General features: G+C 41.9%; 1 protein-coding gene across 1 annotated transcript in view; it reads right to left on the bottom strand.

Annotated features, from left to right (window-relative positions):
- ZFYVE26 (zinc finger FYVE-type containing 26) overlaps positions 1-23,032 on the bottom strand; it is a 159,646-nt gene that overhangs the window by 124,628 nt on the left and 11,986 nt on the right. Inside the window, exons 3-14 of the mRNA XM_063439262.1 lie at positions 22,487-22,576; positions 21,491-22,031; positions 19,926-20,053; positions 18,641-18,805; positions 16,953-17,041; positions 15,796-15,956; positions 15,128-15,322; positions 14,925-15,035; positions 14,183-14,833; positions 9,664-9,812; positions 5,145-5,337; positions 2,260-2,523 (exon numbers count right to left, since the gene is read on the bottom strand). Of these exons, the coding sequence (XP_063295332.1) occupies positions 2,260-2,523; positions 5,145-5,337; positions 9,664-9,812; positions 14,183-14,833; positions 14,925-15,035; positions 15,128-15,322; positions 15,796-15,956; positions 16,953-17,041; positions 18,641-18,805; positions 19,926-20,053; positions 21,491-22,031; positions 22,487-22,576 (2,737 nt within the window). The remainder of the gene's footprint in view (positions 1-2,259; positions 2,524-5,144; positions 5,338-9,663; positions 9,813-14,182; positions 14,834-14,924; positions 15,036-15,127; positions 15,323-15,795; positions 15,957-16,952; positions 17,042-18,640; positions 18,806-19,925; positions 20,054-21,490; positions 22,032-22,486; positions 22,577-23,032) is intronic.

Genomic DNA, 23,032 nt, shown 5'->3' with positions numbered 1-23,032 from the left:
TACTTACTGGAAGAGAGACTGAGACAAGAGGTTAGAGTCACTGTTCATCCACAATTCCACAAACCACCACTTAAATATTTATCATCAATCATATTTACATCCTTGTGTCATACAGTGATGAAAGGGCCCAAGGCCATTTATTGCTTACAGTGATTTTGAGTTAGAGAGGGGCTTAAAGGTAAGTGTAGACATTGCCCCCTTTGCCAACCCGTGTCTTGATCCCCTCTGGCTCCTTCTCCGCTCATAAAAAAAAAAAAAAAATGGTCCTACATACAAAACTAATTTAAAATTGTAGCTTGTTCAATTACTCAACGATGATACATTGGACCAGTGTCACAATTCCAAATATTAGAACTGAAATTTAGTCTTGTAAATTGACAAAATAAATAAAATGTAAAAGGCAAATAAAAAAAAAGCAAAACAAGAACATTCCTGTATTTTGGGGAACCAGAGGAAAACAGATTTATAGCGGGATATTACTGCAATGCAATAAATTAGATTTATAAAAAGAAAAAGAAAAAAAAAAAAGAAATGAACCGCTTTGTGTATGACCTGCACAGTAAAAATGTGAGAACCGTAAGTGAATAAGGCATCTCTACAATCAATACTTACAGAGTTATATACTAGAGAGAGAATTCAAAATAAATTCCAAACTTAAAGTGGCACTGTCACGCAAAATGCGTATTTCATAATGATAAAATCTTCACTGAAATTCCAACCCAATCAAAAGATAAACTGAGACAAAGAGGCACAGATTACTTTGCCTCAGTATTTTTCCTATGCCAGTAACGGCAGCAGAGAATTGGCTCTATCTATGGAGAATTCCGTGGTCTCATGGGACCCTCCATAGACCTCAATGCTGTATTCATGCGCATCCGTAATCCGAGTACAGCAGTGATGTTGGCTCCTAAGCATTAGAGGACCGGCCAGAAGAAGATAGCAGTACATGTGAAGGATAGGTTCAGGTAAGTTGAACTCACTCTTGCCAACACCCCAGGCCATTGGACACCCAGTGGCGATGTCTCTGGAGGTCTTTGCAAACTATGCAAAGTCCCCAGATGGTGACAGTGCCACTTTAAAACCAAAAGTAGCAGGGATTGTAACTGGTAAAACTGTCCAAGTTTTTATGCATTTTGATAATGCTCCCTATGGAAAGTTATATAAGTGAATAGATTATGAAAATAAAGTCTTAAATGCACCCTCCCTCCCCCAAAAAAACAAATAAACAGTGACTGATACACATTTGTGCACTAAATAAGAAGGGAAATTACCACTATGGCAAATACTTAAATATTGCTCCTGCCAGGATTCCCCTGGACATTCTGAGCCAATGAATGCTCTGCAAAAGTCACAAAAAATTAATATAGCTAATGTAGAAGTATGGATTTCCAAATTAGCATATCAGTGCATACCGAATGTACTGCAGGAAACTAACAAAGCCAGGTAACAGTAAAACCACACAGAAATTAATTACCGTAACAGTGTCAGGGACTCCTAGAACCATAGCTGCTATGGCACGCAGTTATGATGCTTAAAGTATCCTTTAAGGGAGTTGATCTTGAAATCCAAGCAGAGAAGACACATGCTGAGCGAGCTCCTGTGTAATGCATTGGTTTTATATACATAAATTCAGTTTGCTGATCTTGTGCAAAAAATACCTTACCTAAGAAAGGGCAGCTCAACAAATCAAAGGATACCACATTTGTTGCTGTATTCACCTCGAATGTCTGGATCGAGATTCTAGCGGCCTACAAGCAGGTCTGGTGTGGGAGAGGACGGCGCTCTAAAGGTACCCTACCTAGCTCACAGGATCCAACACATCTGCTTCCAAGATGGCAGGGGATGGAAGAGGAGACCTGAGCACTACAACCATTATGGTTACACAGTCCAGGCTGACAGTGAGATGGCGACTGCTGCTTTTGGGAGACCTTGTGGAATTTAGGAGCAGTGTCACAGCAGCCTGTGGAGCTACAGGTCTCAATTAGCTTGGGACTACCCACCAAATGGCTGGTTGTCATCTTGCAGATTGGGGAACGGGATGATTGCAAGCTGAATCCCTAGCTAACATTACATGCAGTGTCATTTTTATACTTTGCCTATATTATAAAGTGAGATGTTTTCCTATACCACTCAAACCTATATCATATAATGTGTATTACTAAATCATAGGTCCCATGTTGGTACTATTGTGTATTACATGCTATCATTTTAATGAAAAAAATTAAAGAAAATAATATATAAATGTACTCTACAACCTACCTTTTATTTCATAGTGATTATGCAGTCTTCTTTCTGCAGTTTCAAGCAGTTGTTTGCAAGTTTTCCAGACACGAGCCTGAGTGCAGGCCAGATCAAAAGTGGTCATTGCCGAGGGAATCAGTTCTTCTATCACACACCTCCAAGAACTAACCTTCTCTAATCTAGCGCTATTTATCCAGAAATCATCATGTAATGCAGGTATTCGCCCTTCTCCTGGGGTCAGTAATTTATCCATTACATCTGAAATAGAGTACGACACCATGCCTGAAAAAAAAAAAAAAATACATTTGTATACAGTGAAATACAGCAAATACCTAGAAATCAAACACATACAACTTTGAAAATTGATTTTGCAAGAATGACTATATCTAACAGCATTATTGTGTAAAGTTTGTCCCTGAGAAGATATGACGTGCATGATGTCATGGTATATGACGGCTCTCGTACCCAGAGGGTTTGGAGGCGTGGCATGAAGCAACACTCCAAAGCCAAACTCTAATTAGTGACTAATTAGACTAAAGGGTTTGGGTGAGGGGGCAGGACTGCAGGCACTATAACAACTTAAAACAAAATTAAGCTGTTAAAGTGCCTATCGTGTCCCTTTAAAGGAACACTCCAACCCCCTAGCACTTTATTTGTAAAAAGCAAGCGTTCTTTTGTCATTTTCCAAAAAAGTGCAAAATTCAATTTTAAAAAATGGTACTTTTGTCTAATGTACTTTTTGTCTAATGTATTAGACTTCATCAGGAGTAGAAAATCAAGTACGTCAAGGTCATGTGGCGTTGCGCACCTCCATGTCCTCCACTGTCCAGTCGCGGCCATCGCAACACTGATAGCACCTTCCTAAAGAATGGCAACCGGGGCGGACCGCCCCCCTATTAGTAATGAATATCTTTACTAGACCCACAAGATGTTCATTATGGGCTGTCAGTTTGACATGTTTGAGCTACACAAAGCCCTAAGAAGGCCGAAACGATTGTCCGGTGTTGCCGTATTTCTCATGCAGAGATAACTTACTGGCATTTCTGTTCTTGACAGCCCTTGCGGGTGGGATCAGTCTGATATGCAAATGGTATAAGGTTCATTTTGTAATGGCACAAGTGAGCAAAAACATTTTTTGAGCAGAGACTAACCGAAGCGCAAGCTACTGAGTTTCTCCAAGCTTTTTTCCCATTTTTAGAGTTATAATATTCTCTTGTTTATAAGTTAATCTTGTTCTACCCACCTAGCTGTCAGACAAGTTCTGCTATTTCCTGGTTGTATAGCATAGTGATTGCTCAGAGCACCTGCCTTGCAAAGGCTTCTCATTGAACTGCATTGCAAAATATGTTATTGGACAGCCCAGGGCCAGCCCAAGACATTGTGCTACCTTGGTCCAAGGATGAAATGCTGCCCCCTCCCTAAAAAAAACAAAAACATACCTTTCTGCAATGGTAGTGTCTCTATGTGTGTGTGTGTGTGCTGTGGATAAAACATGTGTCTGTGTGCATACTGGGAATGAAGTGTGTGTCTAACTGTGTGCTGGGGATGATAAGTGTGTCTGTGTGTGTACTGGGAATGAAGTGTGTGTCTGTGTGTGTGTGTGTACTGGGAATGAAGTGTGTGTCTGCACTGCAGCCAATACACTTGCCTATACACTGTGTGTCTATATATGCATGTGTGTTAGTATCTGTGACAGTGATTGTATCTGTTTGTCTATGTATTTGCATGTGTGGCAGTGTTTGTATCTGTGACAGTGATTGTATCTGTTTGTCAATGTATTTGCATGTGTGGCAGTGTTTGTATCTGTGTGTCTGTATATCTGCACGTGTATCAGTGTGTCTATGCAACTGTATGTGTGTCTGTGCATCTGCATGTGTGCCAGTATATTTATCAAACACTGACACACATGCAGATATTGACATACATACAGATGTACACTCACATACACATCCAAGATACACACAAACATTACAAAATTAAGCCACCCAGCACTTTATTCCCTTCTGCTGGCTGTGGCCAATGAGAGTTGGGAAATGCTCTCCAGGTCTGGTCCCATCCTCGCGGCCACCTCCTACCACACGGCTCTGTGTCAGTTTGTGAGCTGGGTGGAAGAGAGAGGCTGTCACTTCCTCCCAGCTCTCCATGCGGATAGGAAGAGGCCCTGTTAAAGTGCCGCAGTGCACAACCGGGCATCTCATTGCATACGTCTATCGGGAGGCCCTAAGGCCACGGGCCACCTGATGTACCTTCACACAGGTTCGCAACCCATGTAGTGCAGCTGCACCACTGCCACGGGTTGGGAACGCCTATGTTAGATGACAGGGGCGGCAAAATGCCGCCACTCTGTCAGTGTGCAGTCTGGAGCCATGGTTCCACTGCGGTCTATGGACGAGCTGGCCCTGGTACAGCCACAGAAAGTCTGGGTTGGGAAGAAGAGGAATGCTTGTAAAAGCTGCAAACGAGATCTGCCGCCTTGCAAATTGGTTTTAGAAATACCAGCAAAGAAAACAAAAAGCATAATTAAATGCATGTATGTTTCGATAGTAGGTATATCTACTACATAGTGATTTATTTATTTGGGCAGTGGAGTATCTGTTTAACATGCCTTGCATACTATGAATATTATATTATTTGAGGCTTTAGTCAAGATGAGACCTCCAGCAAACAGTAAAGTATTAAGCATGTGTCAGCTCGCATTTTAACGATGCCATAGTAACACAATAATTCATGTATCTTACTTATTGTACCAGCTCTGTGTAAGTGCTGCACTTCTGCATTGCTTCCTAATACATGTAAGCACTGTGCAAGTGGCTCAGTTTATTAATGGCCACTTTCCCAAAGCAATTTGAGCAAGAAGGGTAATAACCCTAGGAAATTTAACATTATTAAAAGGAAAATATTACCTGCAGCTGCTGCATTTCCAATGGCTTTGAGAGTAGAGCGACTATTACTCGGCTTGCTAATGTTGGCCTCTGAGATCTGATTTTCTATTTTTTGCTCAAGCCTAGCAAGTTCTCGCATCACTTCCTCATAGCATTCCATGAATTTTAACTCACTGTAACTTGACGAATGTTGCAGATTGTACATCAGTGCAACCTAAACGAATGGATTTGTAATAAATTAGAATAAGCAGAATCACATTATCAATAAGTTGTAAAATAATGGATTAGAGCATTGATAAATTTAGAGAAGAATTCAAACAAATGTGTACCCTCTTACAGAGAAAGTTTGTGGGGTTTGTTTTTATTTAATTTGTATAACTCATGAATCATTTTTACATCTAGTGCAGTGTCAGTCAGCAATATAAAAATCAAACAAACAAAAAAAAAGTCCACACAAACACAAAAAATTAAATATCTTCCTATCCTATTACCAACTTACCCAACCTCCCATTTTCCATACAACACATCTCCCTCAAAGCATCTCATAACCCTCCCCTCCCTCCCGCCCGCCCCCTCTCCCACTATCCACCCCTCCCTCCCGCCCGCCCCCTCTCCAACTATCCACCCCTCCCTCCCGCCCGCCCCCTCTCCCACTATCCACCCCTCCCGCCCCCTCTCCCACTATCCACCCCTCCCTCCCGCCCGCCCCCTCTCCCACTATCCACCCCTCCCTCCCGCCCGCCCCCTCTCCCACTATCCACCCCTCCCTCCCCCTCTCCCACTATCCACCCCTCCCGCCCCCTCTCCCACTATCCACCCCTCCCGCCCGCCCCCTCTCCCACTATCCATCCCTCCCTCCCGCCCGCCCCCTCTCCCACTATCCATCCACCCCTCCCGCCCGCCCCCTCTCCCGCTACCCACCCCTCCCGCCCGCTCCCTCTCCCGCTACCCACCCCTCCCGCCCGCTCCCTCTCCCGCTACCCACCCCTCCCGCTCCCTCTCCCACTACCCACCCCTCCCGCTCCCTCTCCCACTACCCACCCCTCCCGCCCCCTCTCCCACTACCCACCCGCTCCCTCTCCCACTACCCACCCCTCCCGCCCGCTCCCTCTCCCACTACCCACCCCTCCTGCCCGCTCCCTCTCCCACTACCCACCCCTCCCGCCCGCTCCCTCTCCCACTACCCACCCCTCCCGCTCCCTCTCCCACTACCCACCCCTCCCACTACCCACCCCTCCCCTCTCCCACTACCCACCACTCCGGCCCGCTCCCTCTCCCACTACCCACCCGCTCTCCCACTACCCACCCCTCCCGCCCGCTCCCTCTCCCACTACCCACCCCTCCCGCCCGCTCCCTCTCCCACTACCCACCCCTCCCGCCCGCTCCCTCTCCCACTACCCACCCCTCCCGCCCGCTCCCTCTCCCACTACCCACCCCTCCCGCCCGCTCCCTCTCCCACTACCCACCCCTCCCGCCCGCTCCCTCTCCCACTACCCACCCCTCCCGCCCGCTCCCTCTCCCACTACCCACCCCTCCCGCCCGCTCCCTCTCCCACTACCCACCCCTCCCGCCCGCTCCCTCTCCCACTACCCACCCCTCCCGCCCGCTCCCTCTCCCACTATCCACCCCTCCCGCCCGCTCCCTCTCCCACTATCCACCCCTCCCGCCCGCTCCCTCTCCCACTATCCACCCCTCCCGCCCGCTCCCTCTCCCACTATCCACCCCTCCCGCCCGCTCCCTCTCCCACTATCCACCCCTCCCGCCCGCTCCCTCTCCCAATATCCACCCCTCCCGCCCGCTCCCTCTCCCAATATCCACCCCTCCCGCCCGCTCCCTCTCCCAATATCATCCCCTCCCGCCCACTTCCTCTCCCAATATCCACCTTTCCCGCCCACTCCCTCTCCCAATATCCACCCCTCCCGCCCACTTCCTCTCCCAATATCCACCCCTCCCGCCCACTCCCTCTCCCAATATCCACCCCTCCCGCCCGCTCCCTCTCCCAATATCATCCCCTCCCGCCCGCTTCCTCTCCCAATATCCACCTTTCCCGCCCACTCCCTCTCCCAATATCCACCCCTCCCGCCCACTTCCTCTCCCAATATCCACCCCTCCCGCCCACTCCCTCTCCCAATATCCACCCCTCCCGCCCACTCCCAATATCCACCCCTCCCGCCCGCTCCCTCTCCCACTACCCACCCCTCCCGCCCGCTCCCTCTCCCACTACCCACCCCTCCCGCCCGCTCCCTCTCCCACTACCCACCCCTCCCGCCCGCTCCCTCTCCCACTACCCACCCCTCCCGCCCGCTCCCTCTCCCACTACCCACCCCTCCCGCCCGCTCCCTCTCCCACTACCCACCCCTCCCGCCCGCTCCCTCTCCCACTACCCACCCCTCCCGCCCGCTCCCTCTCCCACTACCCACCCCTCCCGCCCGCTCCCTCTCCCACTATCCACCCCTCCCGCCCGCTCCCTCTCCCACTATCCACCCCTCCCGCCCGCTCCCTCTCCCACTATCCACCCCTCCCGCCCGCTCCCTCTCCCACTATCCACCCCTCCCGCCCGCTCCCTCTCCCACTATCCACCCCTCCCGCCCGCTCCCTCTCCCAATATCCACCCCTCCCGCCCGCTCCCTCTCCCAATATCCACCCCTCCCGCCCGCTCCCTCTCCCAATATCCACCCCTCCCGCCCGCTCCCTCTCCCAATATCCACCCCTCCCGCCCGCTCCCTCTCCCAATATCCACCCCTCCCGCCCGCTCCCTCTCCCAATATCATCCCCTCCCGCCCACTTCCTCTCCCAATATCCACCTTTCCCGCCCACTCCCTCTCCCAATATCCACCCCTCCCGCCCACTTCCTCTCCCAATATCCACCCCTCCCGCCCACTCCCTCTCCCAATATCCACCCCTCCCGCCCGCTCCCTCTCCCAATATCATCCCCTCCCGCCCACTTCCTCTCCCAATATCCACCTTTCCCGCCCACTCCCTCTCCCAATATCCACCCCTCCCGCCCACTTCCTCTCCCAATATCCACCCCTCCTGCCCACTCCCTCTCCCAATATCCACCCCTCCCGCCCACTCCATCTCCCAATATCCACCCCTCCCGCCCACTCCCAATATCCACCCCTCCCGCCCACTCCCTCTCCCAATATCCACCCCTCCCGCCCACTCCCTCTCCCAATATCCACCCCTCCCGCCCACTCCCTCTCCCAAGATCCACCCCTCCGGTACGAAATATTCACCCGAATTCCCCATCGATCCCTTCCACATCTATCCCTTCCACTATGTGGCCCAATATCCATCTCACCAGCACTAATAACAAGGCCAAGAAGCATGGTGCAAGCATGTCATGTCTGGATTCTGCTTGTTTGCGACCGGGTGCTGTATGGAAGAAGTGAGGATATAACAACGTCATATCCCTGCTCTCTCTATTAGTATTGACAGAATATAAGACAGTGTGTGCTAGATGCCAAGTTGTCTTACTTGACTATCAAAACAAATGGGCCTACATCGCAAAATGCCATTTCCAATCAGTTACAGCTATCAACAGAGGCTACCTGATATAACGGCTACCAGCATTAGTCCTATATATGCCATATCAGCATGTTCCAGGAACTCCCAGAAGTCCCCAATGCAACTATGGAAATGGCCAGCCGATGACCTCCAGCAGACTATTGCACGAATGCCTCACTCATAAGACATTTAGCAATAGCCACGTCAGCAACACAGGTAGCCTCTGAGTGGCTGGCATACGGTGACTATATTTAGAAATTCCTATATTGAGATATATGTTGCGGACTATAAAAGTTCAGTTATATAGTAATCCAGGTTGAAAAAAAAAAAGAAAAGACGGAAAAAAAAAATTAAGTCCATCAAGTGCAACCTTTCAAATCATTATTTTATGTGGTTCATCCAAAACAAAGCAAAAAAAACAAACCCAATAGTTATTATTTTCAATTATGCCACAAAAGGGGAAAACAATCCTTCTTGCCCCCATAATGGCAATCAGATTCATCCATGGATCAACAACCTGTTTACATACATATCAATTATAACATTAAATATTCTGTTTATGCAAAAAAGCATCCAAGCCTTTTTTTTTTTAAATATATATATAGCATCTAATAAGACTTAGGTAGAAAATTCTGCATCTTTATTGTTCTTACTGTAAAGAACTATTTCCTCTAATGTAAACCTTTCTTTCAGTCCTAATGAACAGGTTAGCACACAGCGGTCTGTACTAATCCTGTGTATAATTGCATAGTGCTATTATCCCCTCTGAGACACCTTTTTTGTAGAAGAAAAAAAATAAAAAATAAATTCCAATTTTCCTATCCTTTCATCATAACTAATGTTTTCCATCCCCCTTACTAGTTTTGTAGCTTACCTCTGTACTTTTTCTAGTTCTGCAATATCCTTCTTTAAAACTAGTGCCCAAGATTGCACTAGATATTCAAGTGTGGGTCTTACCATTAATTTAAAAAGAGGCAAATTATATTTTGATCACGAGAATCAACGAGATTGAGACGGTTCTTATCCAAAATACCTGATGCGCTTCTGTGTAGTTCCCTCTCAATATACATGACACAAGCAAACATTCAGGTGAGGAGAGCATCATGGGAATCAGATTTTGTTCTTGAGCTTGTGTTCGGTTATCTGTGCCATCCCTGGCAGTAAAACCAGCTGACTTGCTACCTGCATTAAGAAATAAATCATATGTAAAGGCTTGAAATTGCAAGACAAAATAAAATGATTCAAACTTAAAAAAAAATTATATTTAAATTCAGATTCATTCAGTAGTGTGTGTATATAATGAATGCAAGGTGTGTGTTTTTGTAGTGTGTATATAATGAATGCAGAGTGTGTATATATAATGAATGTAGTGTGTGTGTGTGTGTGTGTGTGTGTGTGTGTGTGTGTGTGTAGGTATGTTAAGTGTGTAAAATGGGGGGGGGGGGGCATTTTTTTAAGTTAATTTTAATTATAGTCACATTTGCTTGCCACCGATGGAGTAGTGTCTCCACCGCTTAATTTATTTAAATTATTAGCCCAACTGTGCAGGTGGACAGTGATCTGGCCACTACCCATTCTTTAAATGGAAGCCATGACCCAATATTCATGGGTGAGGTAAGAGCTTTTAGTCCCCCCTCCCTGCTTCTTACCTGGCCAGGGATGGGGGATATGCCCAGCAAGCGCCTACTTACCTTCTCAGCAGCTTCCTTCAGCTTCCCTGTCTAAATCTCGCGGGCTGAATGCTGCACAGGGCGTTGCCATGGTAACCCGTGGCAACGCTCTGACGGCCGTGGGACTCGCGAGAGTTAGACAGGGGAGCTGAAGGGAGCTGCTGAGAAGGTAAGTAGGTGCTTGTTGGGCCCCCCAGGACAGCCTTGGGTACCCCAGGACCCTGATGGCGCACTGGTCTGCATTATCGGAAATATCGGTATCGGCCGATACTGCTGAAAATACAAAATATCGGCCTATAATATCGACCAGACCGATAATCGGTCGATCCCTAGTTTGAAGCACTTCCAATTTGCAACAAACTAGGAAAAAATACCTTCTTGACCAAATGGAAGTCAGATCTGTCCATGGATCAAGAAGCTATTATCCCACAAATTAAAAATTATATCCCTGTATATTATGTTTTTTGCAAGTATCTATGCAATTGCTGTTTAAATATCAATATAGACTCTAATAAAACCATATTTTCAGGCAGAGAATTCCACATCATCATTGATTTTACTGTAAAAAACGCTTTCCTTTGCCTTAGACAAAATCTCCATTCTTCAGTCTAAATGCATGACCTCATGTATAGTTCGGTTTATGAATAGATTGAAATTTGTTAGCCTTTCTTCATACCTAAAATGCTCCATTCCTTTTATCAATTTTGTAATCCGCCTCTGGACTTTTTCTGGAGCCGTAATATCCATCTTTAGAACAGGTGCCCAATATTGCACAGCATATTCAAGGTGTGGTCTTACCAGTGATTTATAAAGAAGCAAAAATTATATTTTAATCCTGAGAATTAATGCCCCTATTTATATTTAACATATCTTAGTAACTGCCGATTGACATTGCACTTTGCTGCCTAGTGTGAGGCCTATAACAATTCCCAAATCCTTTGTGTGTGTTAGCTCTAATTCACTACCATTAAGGGTGTAAGTTGCTTGTGCATTCTTTACCCAAAAGTGCATAATTTTTAATTTTTCTACATTATAGAAATACCATAGGGTCCGGAACACAAATCTATTCCTGACCCTATAGTGTTCAATCTACCATTTAAGTGGCTTGTCTCCCCTTAGCTCCCTAAAATCAATGCATCTCTAGAATCAATGCATCTATATGAGGAAAGTTCAGTGTCTCCATGCAGAGTGTGGAGACACTGTGCAGCAATGCCTCAGGAATCATCTCCAGTGGCCATCTGAGGAGTGGCCACTGGAGCTGTCCCTAGGTGGCAATGTAAACACTTCCTTTTATCTGAAAAGGCAGTGTTTGCATGAAAATGCCTGCAGGGAATTATTATACTCACGTGAACAACTACAATAAGCTGTAGTTGTTATGGTGACCATGGTGTCTCTACAAAGGTTATCTGTATTTGAGTGCACAGTAACCTAATCTATCTAAAACCCTCTGCAAAGCAATATCCTGCTAACATTGTATTACTTCACAGAGTTTTGCAGCATCTGCAAATACTGAAACATGGCTTTAAATGCCTATTTCAAGGTAATTTATAAGTAGGTTGAATAGAAGCGGTCCCAGAACAAATCCCTGATAAACTAATAAAACCTAACTGTGTGGTATATACACCCATCCCAGTCAATAGTGGAGAGCTATGGGCTATAACACTTACCCTTAACTATAAAGGACTGTGTAGTATAAAAAAAATAAACATACATATAGTGCAATATTGCCAATATTTTGTGAAAAATGGAAAATTGTATAGAGCCTAATACGGACATGCTCTAATCTCGTCGGGTCACACTGTCCCTCTTCCGCTGTATGTTGTCAAACTTTTAAAGACAAAAAGTTGTGAAAAAAAAAGAGTGCAATATGCTATTCAAATATCAAATATAGTGAAACACTGCAAACTGTTCACCTTTTTTTAGAGCCTATGATATTTGTCTCTAAGTGTGTAGATCTTTGTTTCTATAAAGAGGACACAAATCCTTCTTTGGAAACTGGACAAGTATAGTACATGGAGTCCACATGAAATATCTAAATATTACTACTTATTAAATTATGTCAAAAACAAACAATTCAAATCAAATAAGCTGAAAATATTCTCCAGCAGTCCTCCCAAGTCACGTTTGACCGACAATCGACTTTATCAATTAGTTTGTCTTCAAAAGCTTGAAGATACAGCGGAAGAGGGACAGTATCACCTAAGTACAAATCAGCCCATGTGAGTAGAGCATGTCCATATTAGTCTCCATCCAATGTGAGAGTTTCCAATTAAAGCACAATTTTTCACTAAATATTGGCAATATTTCACTATATGTGTGCTTATTTTTAGGTTACAGAGCCCTTTATAATTTAGGGTAACTGGTATAGCCTATAGCCCTCCACTATTGACTGGGGTGGATGTATATACCACACAGTAAAATTTTATTAATCCAGAAGACTGCTGGCACAATTGTTCCTCTTGTGGATTACACAAGAGGGACAATAGCCAGCGTTCTTCCAGATTTCTCCTCTGCATTGTGGTGGTCTCCAGGTTCCCGATATTAAGACTGACTGCTGTTATTCCCTGTGGGACTAAACCCATCGTGGCTACAAATAGATTTTTGCACATTTAATGCAATTTAATTGTGTCACTGTTTAATGTGAGTGTTTCATTTGTTTTGTTTTTTTATATTTATTTTAATTGTATTAAATTACTGCACTATTATTTTCTCTCTATTGTTCTTTTTATATGATGATATTATTGATTGTGGTGCCCTGATTTGTTTAAAGAGTCTTATGTATACAAAGAAAGAAAGTGCACACTAATGCAGTAAGGTGAGATCAGGCTCAACACTTAAGAGAAGGATTCCCTTAACCTTCACAATACAAAACATGCGAGAAAACAAAAATATAAGTGGAGCTCTGAGATACCCGTACAAACAAATTTGTTGAGTATATTGGTAAAATATTATTACAATAATCTGCAAATAATAGACAATCAAATCATAGTGCAGATATTTCTTGTAAAATATGGATAATTGTACAATACAAATTAGCAACTCACAAGTATAGAGCCAAGAGGTCACCTGGCTCTAGTGATGTACGCCTTGGGATCTTTTAAGGGAGATCCACTACCCTCTCTTTGTCTCCTCCTAGTCTCCTCCACTTCCAATTGTAAGAAATAGGTGCGGACAGGAAAATTCCAAAGGTGTTTCGTCTCAACCACCTTTGGAATTTTCCAAAGAGAGGGTAGTGGATCTCCCTTAAAAGATCCCAAGGCGTACATCACTAGAGCCAGGTGACCTCTTGGCTCTATACTTGTGAGTTGCTAATTTGTATTGTACAACTATCCATATTTTACAAGAAATATCTGCACTATGATTTGATTGTCTATTATTTGCAGATTATTGTAATAATATTTTACCAACATACTCAACAAATTTGTTTGTACAGGTATCTCAGAGCTCCACTTATATATTGTTTTCTTGCATGTTTACAGAGTCTATCTATAAACATTGTTTTTTATTGGATTGAGGAGTCATCGTGTGGTCAGCAGCTTTCCTGCACTATTTTGGCACTTTTGAGTCCACTTCCCAATTTATGTCTTAAGTACATAAACCAATACTGAAACCCATTACAGATTGCAATGTAGCACTATACACTGTCCCACGTTGCACAATATCCAGTCCTGTAATACCAAACAAACCACAACATGGAGCTGCTACCACCACAGTTCAACTTCAAATACTTGATAAATACCCTTGTATAAACAAAAGGGCCTTCATTTACTATCATTTTAGATAGCATCATTACAAATTTATCAGCAAGCCACAAATGAAATAAGTAAATAAAAACCACCACCACACAACAACAAATAAAAAGAAAGCCAATATTTTGCTTACATGCACTTCTGTTGCTCATCACAACCTTGTATCGCCACTGGGCTTCTGATATATATTTAGATAACTGAAGTATTCTACAATTGAAATCCTTTTTGAATGTAGAGTTGGACCAACATTCATTCAACGTTTGCTCTTCATTAAGGTTATCTCCACACAATGAAATGAAGTCTTTCAGTTCTTCAATGTTTTCTTTTAACATTTTCAAAAACGCATCCATGGACAATTCATCAACTACAAACCCTGACAATTCTCTAGTGAAATGTTCCAGGTCTAAATAATTATTTCTGAGGAATCCATGTGAAATCTTTTCAGCGTTTTCCACATCAGAAAAGGAAGAGGTTTCAGAAACATCAGACAAATCAATACTGTTAATAGAGCCTTCGCTGTGGTGAGTCTGTTTTGCAGATACGACAACCTGAGAATATTCTCTACTATCCAAGTTTATTGGCCTTTCAATATTGAGATGTACGTAGTCTTCATTTTGCTCCATAGCACAGTCATCAGATTGTGAGGAGCTGGTGTTCAAGTCATTTAGTGACACAAAGAAAAGAGAGAAAATGTTCTCCAACAGTTCCAGCTTCAAATGAGCCGGTAATAGTTGTAAATAATACTGGCACTTTGATAAGTAATGCTCAAACAGCTTAGAATCATCTGAAAGAAGAAAATTCCACAATTATTGGCTAAGCAATATCAAAGTCACAGGTACAACTAAAAAACACTGAGTGGGTGTAACGGAAGATACCTTGTGATTTAATGGACTCTTCTGGCATACTGAGAACCTCCGTACTTTTTGTGGATCCACTCAGAAAGCTCTCTTGGCAGTCCTTGGATTGTTCATACATCTTAGAGCCATCTGACAGGAGACAAATTACACAATTATTGGCTAAGCAATGTCAAAGTCACAGGTACAACTACACAATGTGGAGTAGTAATAAGGAAAGATACCTTGTGATGGAACTGACTCCTCTGGAATATTGAGAACCTCAGTGCTTGTTGTGGATCCACTCAGAAAGCTCTGCTGGCAGCCCTTGGATCGGACGCTCTTATGAGCATTGAGAGAGATTGCATAAATCGCATATTTTATAGCACAAAATGCCTGAAACACAGCACTGTTGTGTTGCTGCAGGGAGATGCTTGCATCTACATGGTTTAAAAATATAAAGAAATTAAAGGGGAAAAAATCTGGCACATGTGAAAATTGATAAACTACCATGGAGAGTAACATGCAGTGAACATATGTTGCAACTAGTCCTCCTTTAACTGTATACCTGTTGTGTCAACATATTGGCTAGCATTGCATCTGAACACATTGTGTCTGCACTAAACTACTAACAACTATGGCATTATTATTTCTGCACAGAAAGCATGTTTAAAGGAACACCGACAAGACTCCTCTGACTATAGGACAAAAGAAGGAAGGTTAAATGCAAAACTGCAGGACAGAAATTAATCAGTATCCATTAGTTCCTTTTTAATCTGTTTTATTTTGGATTGCTGGGTGAAAGAGAGAAGCAGGTGTGAAATCAGAAATGTAAGATGGCTTCCAGAAAAATGACATTAAACATGTACAGGAGAGCATTTTTTTCAGCCCTGACTAATTTGCAAAATCATACCATCTCCTCCTTTTCCAATGGAGGGTTCTGCCCGCAGGAGCTTAAGCACGTCGTCCTCGTTTACCTCTGCCAGGTTAGTCAGGTGATGCAGTATATACAAGGCTGATTGGCTCTCTATACTGTTCAAGTGGCGTAAGAGAGTTTTTTTAGGAATACTCTGACTGGAAGAAAAAAAAAGAGAATGCAAGTATAAACAAATAAAATAACATTTTCTTTCCTTGGATCAAGACTCTATTTGTAAAATCCTTTTAGAACCTTTACATTAACTCATAAATAACAGGCCATGGTTGCTTAATTCAACCCACAACTTCTTTAAAGCTTTTCCATATCAATAAATAATGGCGTATATATTATGCCTAACTTTGAGGGACTAAATAGAACACAATTAATCCCTTCCTGAGTTTATCTGGAGCAGGCATTCCTGTTTAAGGCTTGCAAATCAACATCTAAAAGCTATAACAAAATATGAAAACTTGTTGTGCAAATCAAATACACGGAAACGAAACGAAATGACTCCACTTCACATAATTCCAGGGGAAGTGGGCAGTGATAGGCAGAGTGTCAGCTGAGCACCTATCACTGCCAGCCAAATTAGAGATCTATTGGAAATATGATATAAGTTCAAAACAGAATGCTGCCTGCTATAACGTAATGGCCAAGCTGCCAGAAACCAAGCATTTCTGCAAAAAAGTGAACAGATCATTTACCATTGATGTGGGATCCAGAATCAGTGGACTTCAGGAACCAAAACTACTTCAAAAAGTTGAAGTTATTATGGTACCTACAGTACTAATGTACAAAGATCAGGACAGTACCTTGGTTAGTATCATTATATAAGAACTGATAAATATTATGCATTGTATAGCATATGGTTACACCTTTCCATCAACAAACTATTTGTCAATGCCATTTATAAATAGGTTCATAAAGTTTATTTAATCATGAAAGAGTTAGGTGTATATTCTTACTTGCAAGATTTCCTAAGGTATATGAAATTAATCTAAAGACACTTAAAAAGGAACTTGAATTAAACAAAAGCAACAACATTATGTAGAATAGATTCCCAACGACTGAGGTTCTATTGTTCTGCTTTTTCGACAAATCCATTCAACGTTTACATTCAAGTGCTAACAAATAAAATAAAATCATTTAAATACCTGTTATGTTCTATGCACCATCTTAAAGCATCAACCTGAAACATCAATCCATCACAGACTTCTTTAAACACTAAATCATTGCAAGTATCCTGAAAAATAAATACATTACAAGTTTATTGTAAAACAGGGCAAGAATGTGTTATTGTTCAGGCACTAAAAGAACAAGAAAATATAAATTCAGATCCATAATCTAGTGCAGGGGTCAGCAACCTATGGCACGTCTGCCATGCACAGGACTCAAGGCTGCCAAAGCCAAATAGACTCTGGCCTGTCAGGTGTCCCAGAGGGTCTTCAAATATCTGCTAGTGCAAAGCAAGTGGTGAGTGCAGGACAATCCTCTATAAACATTGCTGCACATTTAGAACACTCAAACCACTTCCTCCCAGCACTTGTGAACAGGAAGCTGCACTGGAGTAGAGCAGCCAACAGCCGCTATTGCAGCTCCTACCCATGACCTGCGCCTGGCAAACCCGGTCCACACTGGACTTCAGAAAAGTCACCCACACTGCTAGATAAATACAGAGCTGCAGAAGAAGCCCACCCATACAAATAATACAAACAGCCCCCACACAAACACACGCACAGTTCCCACAAACAAAACTCCGACATTCCAAATACACGCACACAACCACACAAGCAGCCTCACTTGCATTACCCACACAGACACACACCACCAGACACACTGTGACATTTCATCCACACAATACCACAAGCAGACCTCATACAAATCCCAGATTCATAGGTATCATAGCCAATATCACAAACTACTCATGAACATATACAATATAAAACATAAACAAATACAACGCTACAAAGCAACTGCAGCACTCATAAATAACAAGTAGAATAACATACCTCAATAAAAAAATAAAAAGAAATATAAGGGATCGGCACGCCAAAGGACATCCAGATCTTGTTTTGGTACAGTACTACAAAAGGTAGCTTACCCCTGGTCTAGTGTCACAGCTCTACCCTTGCCAACTATTTACAAATGACAGAGATGCAATCTTACTATACAATTTTCATGAACCAATGCAGCCTTTTCATAGAATGTGACGGCAGATAAGAACCATTCGGCCCATCTAGTCTGCCCAATTTTCTAAATACTTTCATTAGTCCCTGGCCTTATCTAATAGTTAGGATAGCCTTATGCCTATCCCATGCATGCTTAAACTCCTTTACTGTGTTAACCTCTACCACTTCAGCTGGAAGGCTATTCCATGCATCCACTACCCTCTCAGTAAAGTAATACTTCCTGATACTATTTTTAAACCTTTGTCCCTCTAATTTAAGACTATGTCCTCTTGTTGTGGTAGTTTTTCTTCTTTTAAATATAGTCTCCTCCTTTACTGTGTCGATTCCCTTTATGTATTTACACTTTAAGTTCAAAGAACTCCAGATTACTTTAATGAGAAATTATTGAACTCAAGCTTTCAGTGGGAGAGTTATGCTATCAGATGAAATCCCACATCTTCAGGTGGCCTGAGGAAGCATTTAGCTCCACCAACCCCCATATGTCCACTGTCCACGTCAAATGCACTCCTTACACAGAGTACATCCCCTATCCGCAATCTTCTACTACAAAAGATAATTTGGATAACTAAAACGATGAAATGTAAGCGCATCCTAGCATTTTAGCCTAAGTTATTTATCGGTTTTGTATTTTACCATGAATGATTAAGACCTACTTTTCCTTGATGGAGAGCACACAGAAGAGAATTTACTGCTTCAATACTCCGACAGTGACCCCATCCTAACAGCACAAGGAGACGTCGAAGCGGTTTAAATTCTTTCTTCAAAAGCAGCTCCAAATTGTAGAAGTCTTCCTTCTTTATCAAAGCTAAGGCAGTAAGCTGAAAAATAGCATCACAAATAATATAGGAAAGAGTTATTCTGTTTTAATCCAATCATTAAAAAAAAAAAAAAGATGGTAAACAATATGAGCAATTTTTCAAATGTTTCTATTTTATATTCAGTGTAATTTCCAGCTTATTCATTTGGTACTCCAACACGTTATCAACCTGTTTAGAGGACATTTAAGATTCTTTATATCCTAATGCATTTATGTAATTTAAACTATTTGTCCTAAAGGGACACTATAGTCACCAGAATAATATTCTTTGTGTTTACCACTCAAACAATCAATGGGTGCACAAAGCATCTCATGTCTACATACTTTAAACAGATGTCAAAATGATTGAATAGTTGAATCTATTTTTTCCCGGAGCCGCTAGTGGGTGTTTCAATGACAGCCACGAGTAGGTGAGGAAACTGCAAAATGTTAAAAGAACACCATTGGCACACTGACCATTTCATCTCTATGAAGTGGTCTGGGTGCCATGCCAATCACCTTTTAACCCTGCAGTTGAAAACATTTGCTTTCTGCAGAAACAGCAATATTTACATTGCAGGGTTAACTTGCCTCTAGTGGCTGTCAATATAACAGGTGCTTCTGACAAAGAGTAAAACAGCGCTTTGCCCCACATTCATACTATTCTCCAATCTAAATGATCTCAGCCAAAGTGGCAGAACTTCCATGAGGAGAACAGCAGGCAAATGAGAAAAAGTATAAAAATCCTCTTTTATTATAATTTTAGACTTTATTCAAGTTTTAGGTGTCAAAAAAAAAAAAGAACGCAGTGAATGCATTTGACAAAAAAAGTGGTTTTAAAGTTAACACAAATTCGACCCACATGCAAATATGCACAATTTTTTACTTTTGTAAGCACTGGCCCATCACCTAAAATGTGACCAGGGCATTATAGCATTAGGAATATTTATTTGTAAGGCTTCATTAAAATAAAGCTATTTGGGGCTTTTAAGACCTTTAAGGAATCAAAAGCATGTGGCCATTGAAAAAACAAAATACAAAAAAACAACATATGTATACGTTAAACTGTTAGATTTTTATATTTTCTCTTTGGGAAAGAAATAAGGAAAAATAAATAAAATAAAATCAATGAACACACGCACCACAATCTGCTCCAGAAAGTGTTTTCCAGTGGAACAGCAATAGAAATAGGCAGCCTTCCAGGGGTCAGATTGCTCAGGGTTACTGAATAAGGCAAGGATAGCTCGCTCACTATTAGAGAGATCACCAACTGGAGAGAAATAAATAAATATATATATATATATATATATACACATACATACATACATATGTTTAAAGCACTAATATACACATGTAAATTAGTTAAAGGTCTATAAAGCAAATAACACAATAACAGAAAAATTATAAGGGAACAAACAGAACAACAAGGTATTATAGTCATTGATAAAGTTATGGTTCACGGTTAAAAAGAGATTGCAATAGGTAGTCGTATTACCGCAGACTAACTAGCAGTATTATGGATATAAACGGTCCCATCTCAAGTGCTAGTTAGTCTAGGGAATATTTAAACTGTCACTTAAAAAAAAAAAAAAACACAATCATTACAGCTCAAGACAGTTATACTGCAAACAGTCTCTTGGTTCCATCCCCTGATTCATTTAGGTATAGTTTGATAAACCGGGGCTCTATCCAGCACCCTAAGATCACCCTTCAGTTACATTAATTATCTATAATTTCAATGTCACTTTTGTCCAAATGGGAAAGCACTGGTTGGATAAGAGAGCTGATACATTTTTATTTTGTAATTCATATGATTTTAAAGTTACTGTTTTGTAAATAAAGGCATTGGTTAAAATCTATTTTATCACAAACCAGTTTTCCTGGCACTTCAGAATCATGGAGTGCCCCCCTCTCTCCAGCCCCCATCGACGTCGCTGAAGGGGTTTAAACCCCGTCGGGGCTGGTTCAGGCTCCGCCCACGCTCCTCCCACACCGACGTCAGCCGGCGGGGGGGGAGACCTAACGAGCATGTGCGGCAATGGCCGCACTCGCATTAGGATTTCTCCATAGGAAAGTATTATTTAATGCTTTCCTAACGGGATTCCAGCGTCTTTTAGATGACCAAAAGTCGTCTAAGAACCCGTCTAAGAACAGCCACTAGAGGAGGACTTAACCCTGCAAGGTAATTATTGCAGTTTACAAAAACTGCAATAATTACACTTGCAGGGTTAAGGGTGATGGTAGTTGGCACCCAGATCACTTCAATTGGCTGAAGGGATAACAATGACTCGTCATATTGAGAAATTCTCTACAGTTACACAAACACAAAAATAAATAAATTAGAAAAGTCAGACATAAAGAAAAAAACAAAACAAAAAAAAGACAAAAGTTTACTATGAGGACAAAACAATCATAAAAAACAGTATTATGACATATGCATTATGAAAATAAAAAAGTGTTATCACCATAATTTAATTGAAAAAAAAAAAACAATTAAAGTATGGGGGGGGGGAGGGAACAAAAAAATATGTTATGTAAAGCTCTTCCCTAGTTTTAAAGCACAAGTTCCCTTTTCTACTCCTTTTGGTGTTTCCTACAGTTTAAAATCCTGGTGTAGAAAAATTCCAAATTGCATTGCATTAATGCATTCTTTAAAACCAGGGGGGGGAAAAAACAATACAATGACAATCGTCGTACAAGGACAAACCTTTTTCTATAGCATTCCACATAAGGATTTGTTCCTTTATTTGTTCACTAGCCACACTTCCATACAAACGAATTAATCCATAGTTGTGTTTTCGTAGCATACATCCTTGTACGTCTTCTTCAATCAAAACATTTCTCTTTCTCCGACAGGCTCTATAGAGTTCTTCACACAAGTGTTTCAAGTCAATCGCTTGATGTTCCACATTAAAGTGCATAGTGCTTAAGATGTTGTAAATCTGCTCTGCTCTCTGTTCTTCTAGATGTGTCTTGGATTGATCACTATGTTGGAGGTGTTCAAGAGATGTTAACAAGCGTAAGAGATAGTCCACTGAAATTCTGTGCAAGCTATTATTATATTCCAGTGCAGATGTGTGGCCATCATCAACAAGTAAAAACTGAAAGATAGCTTGTGTTAGTCGTGGGTTTTTAGACAGAACATCTTGTAAAACAGTGATGGTTTCATGGCTGAGCTGTGGGCCCGGTCCTTCATTCCTATTTTCCTTAGATTCATGTTGACTGTGTAAAAACGCATCATGCAACTCCTGGCGAAGAGCACAGACAGTTAAAGAAAGCAAAGCATTTGAGTCAGAGCTTTAAAATAAATGTTACAGTTGTCACATAATAGTCACCCAGAAGAGCTCAGGCAATATATAGTACATAGATTTAAATCTATTCAATGGTCTAAAAGTGCTTGCGTCTGTGTATTTTTGTTAAGGGACACTATAAACAACCAGACCACTTCAGCTCATTTAACTGGTCTGGGTGCAGTGTCTTTGTCCCCCTGAGTTATCCAATGATGTATCCACATTTCTCTTTGTTAAAAGCAATGGGTTTCCTCTGAACCTGACCGTATCACATTTATAGAAGTCACAAAGTTTGACTTCATCTTCGCTACAATTTACAATACTCTAAGGTAGGAGGAGCTAAGCTGAACAACGTTTAGGGGGTTTAGTATTCAAGAGGTTCTAATTTATCCAGATTTAAATTCTACCATTACCTTATGAACTTGTTCTAAAATGTTGCATTCCAACTCGCCCAGTAAGAAAAGAAATTCAGTTTCATTTTTGAGTAAAACAGGAAGAACAGCCTAAAGAAAACAGAAATACATATACGGTAGGTTAAAAAAAAAGGTTACATTAAAATGTATAATATTAGTGATTTTCTTTTCACATATAGACACCAATTATACACACAGCCCTGCAGCATGCGTATATTTGTGTTTAGTTTGAGTGCCTTTGGGAATGCAGGTGATGTAGATTAATTTAGAAATAAACAAATATGTTTAAAGGTCTATCTGTTCCTGTCCAAATCTGAGATGATTAAATTGCGTATACGCAGAAGTAAGCTCACACTGACACATGGAGTTCAGGTTAAAAGCACTTCAGAAAATTTAATGCAATCTGGTTGGAAAACAGTTGTGAAGATCTTTTTAAAAGCAAAATGACATCATCATTGAATATCAGATAATAACAAATAAACATCATTAATTGGATTAAACGTTATGTGACTATATCAGTGTCCACCCATCAATATTATTAATTGG

The sequence above is a fragment of the Pelobates fuscus genome, chromosome 13 (assembly GCF_036172605.1).
Source record: "Pelobates fuscus isolate aPelFus1 chromosome 13, aPelFus1.pri, whole genome shotgun sequence".
Lineage (NCBI taxonomy): Eukaryota > Metazoa > Chordata > Amphibia > Anura > Pelobatidae > Pelobates > Pelobates fuscus.
This window is presented reverse-complemented; position numbering and strand designations above follow the sequence as displayed.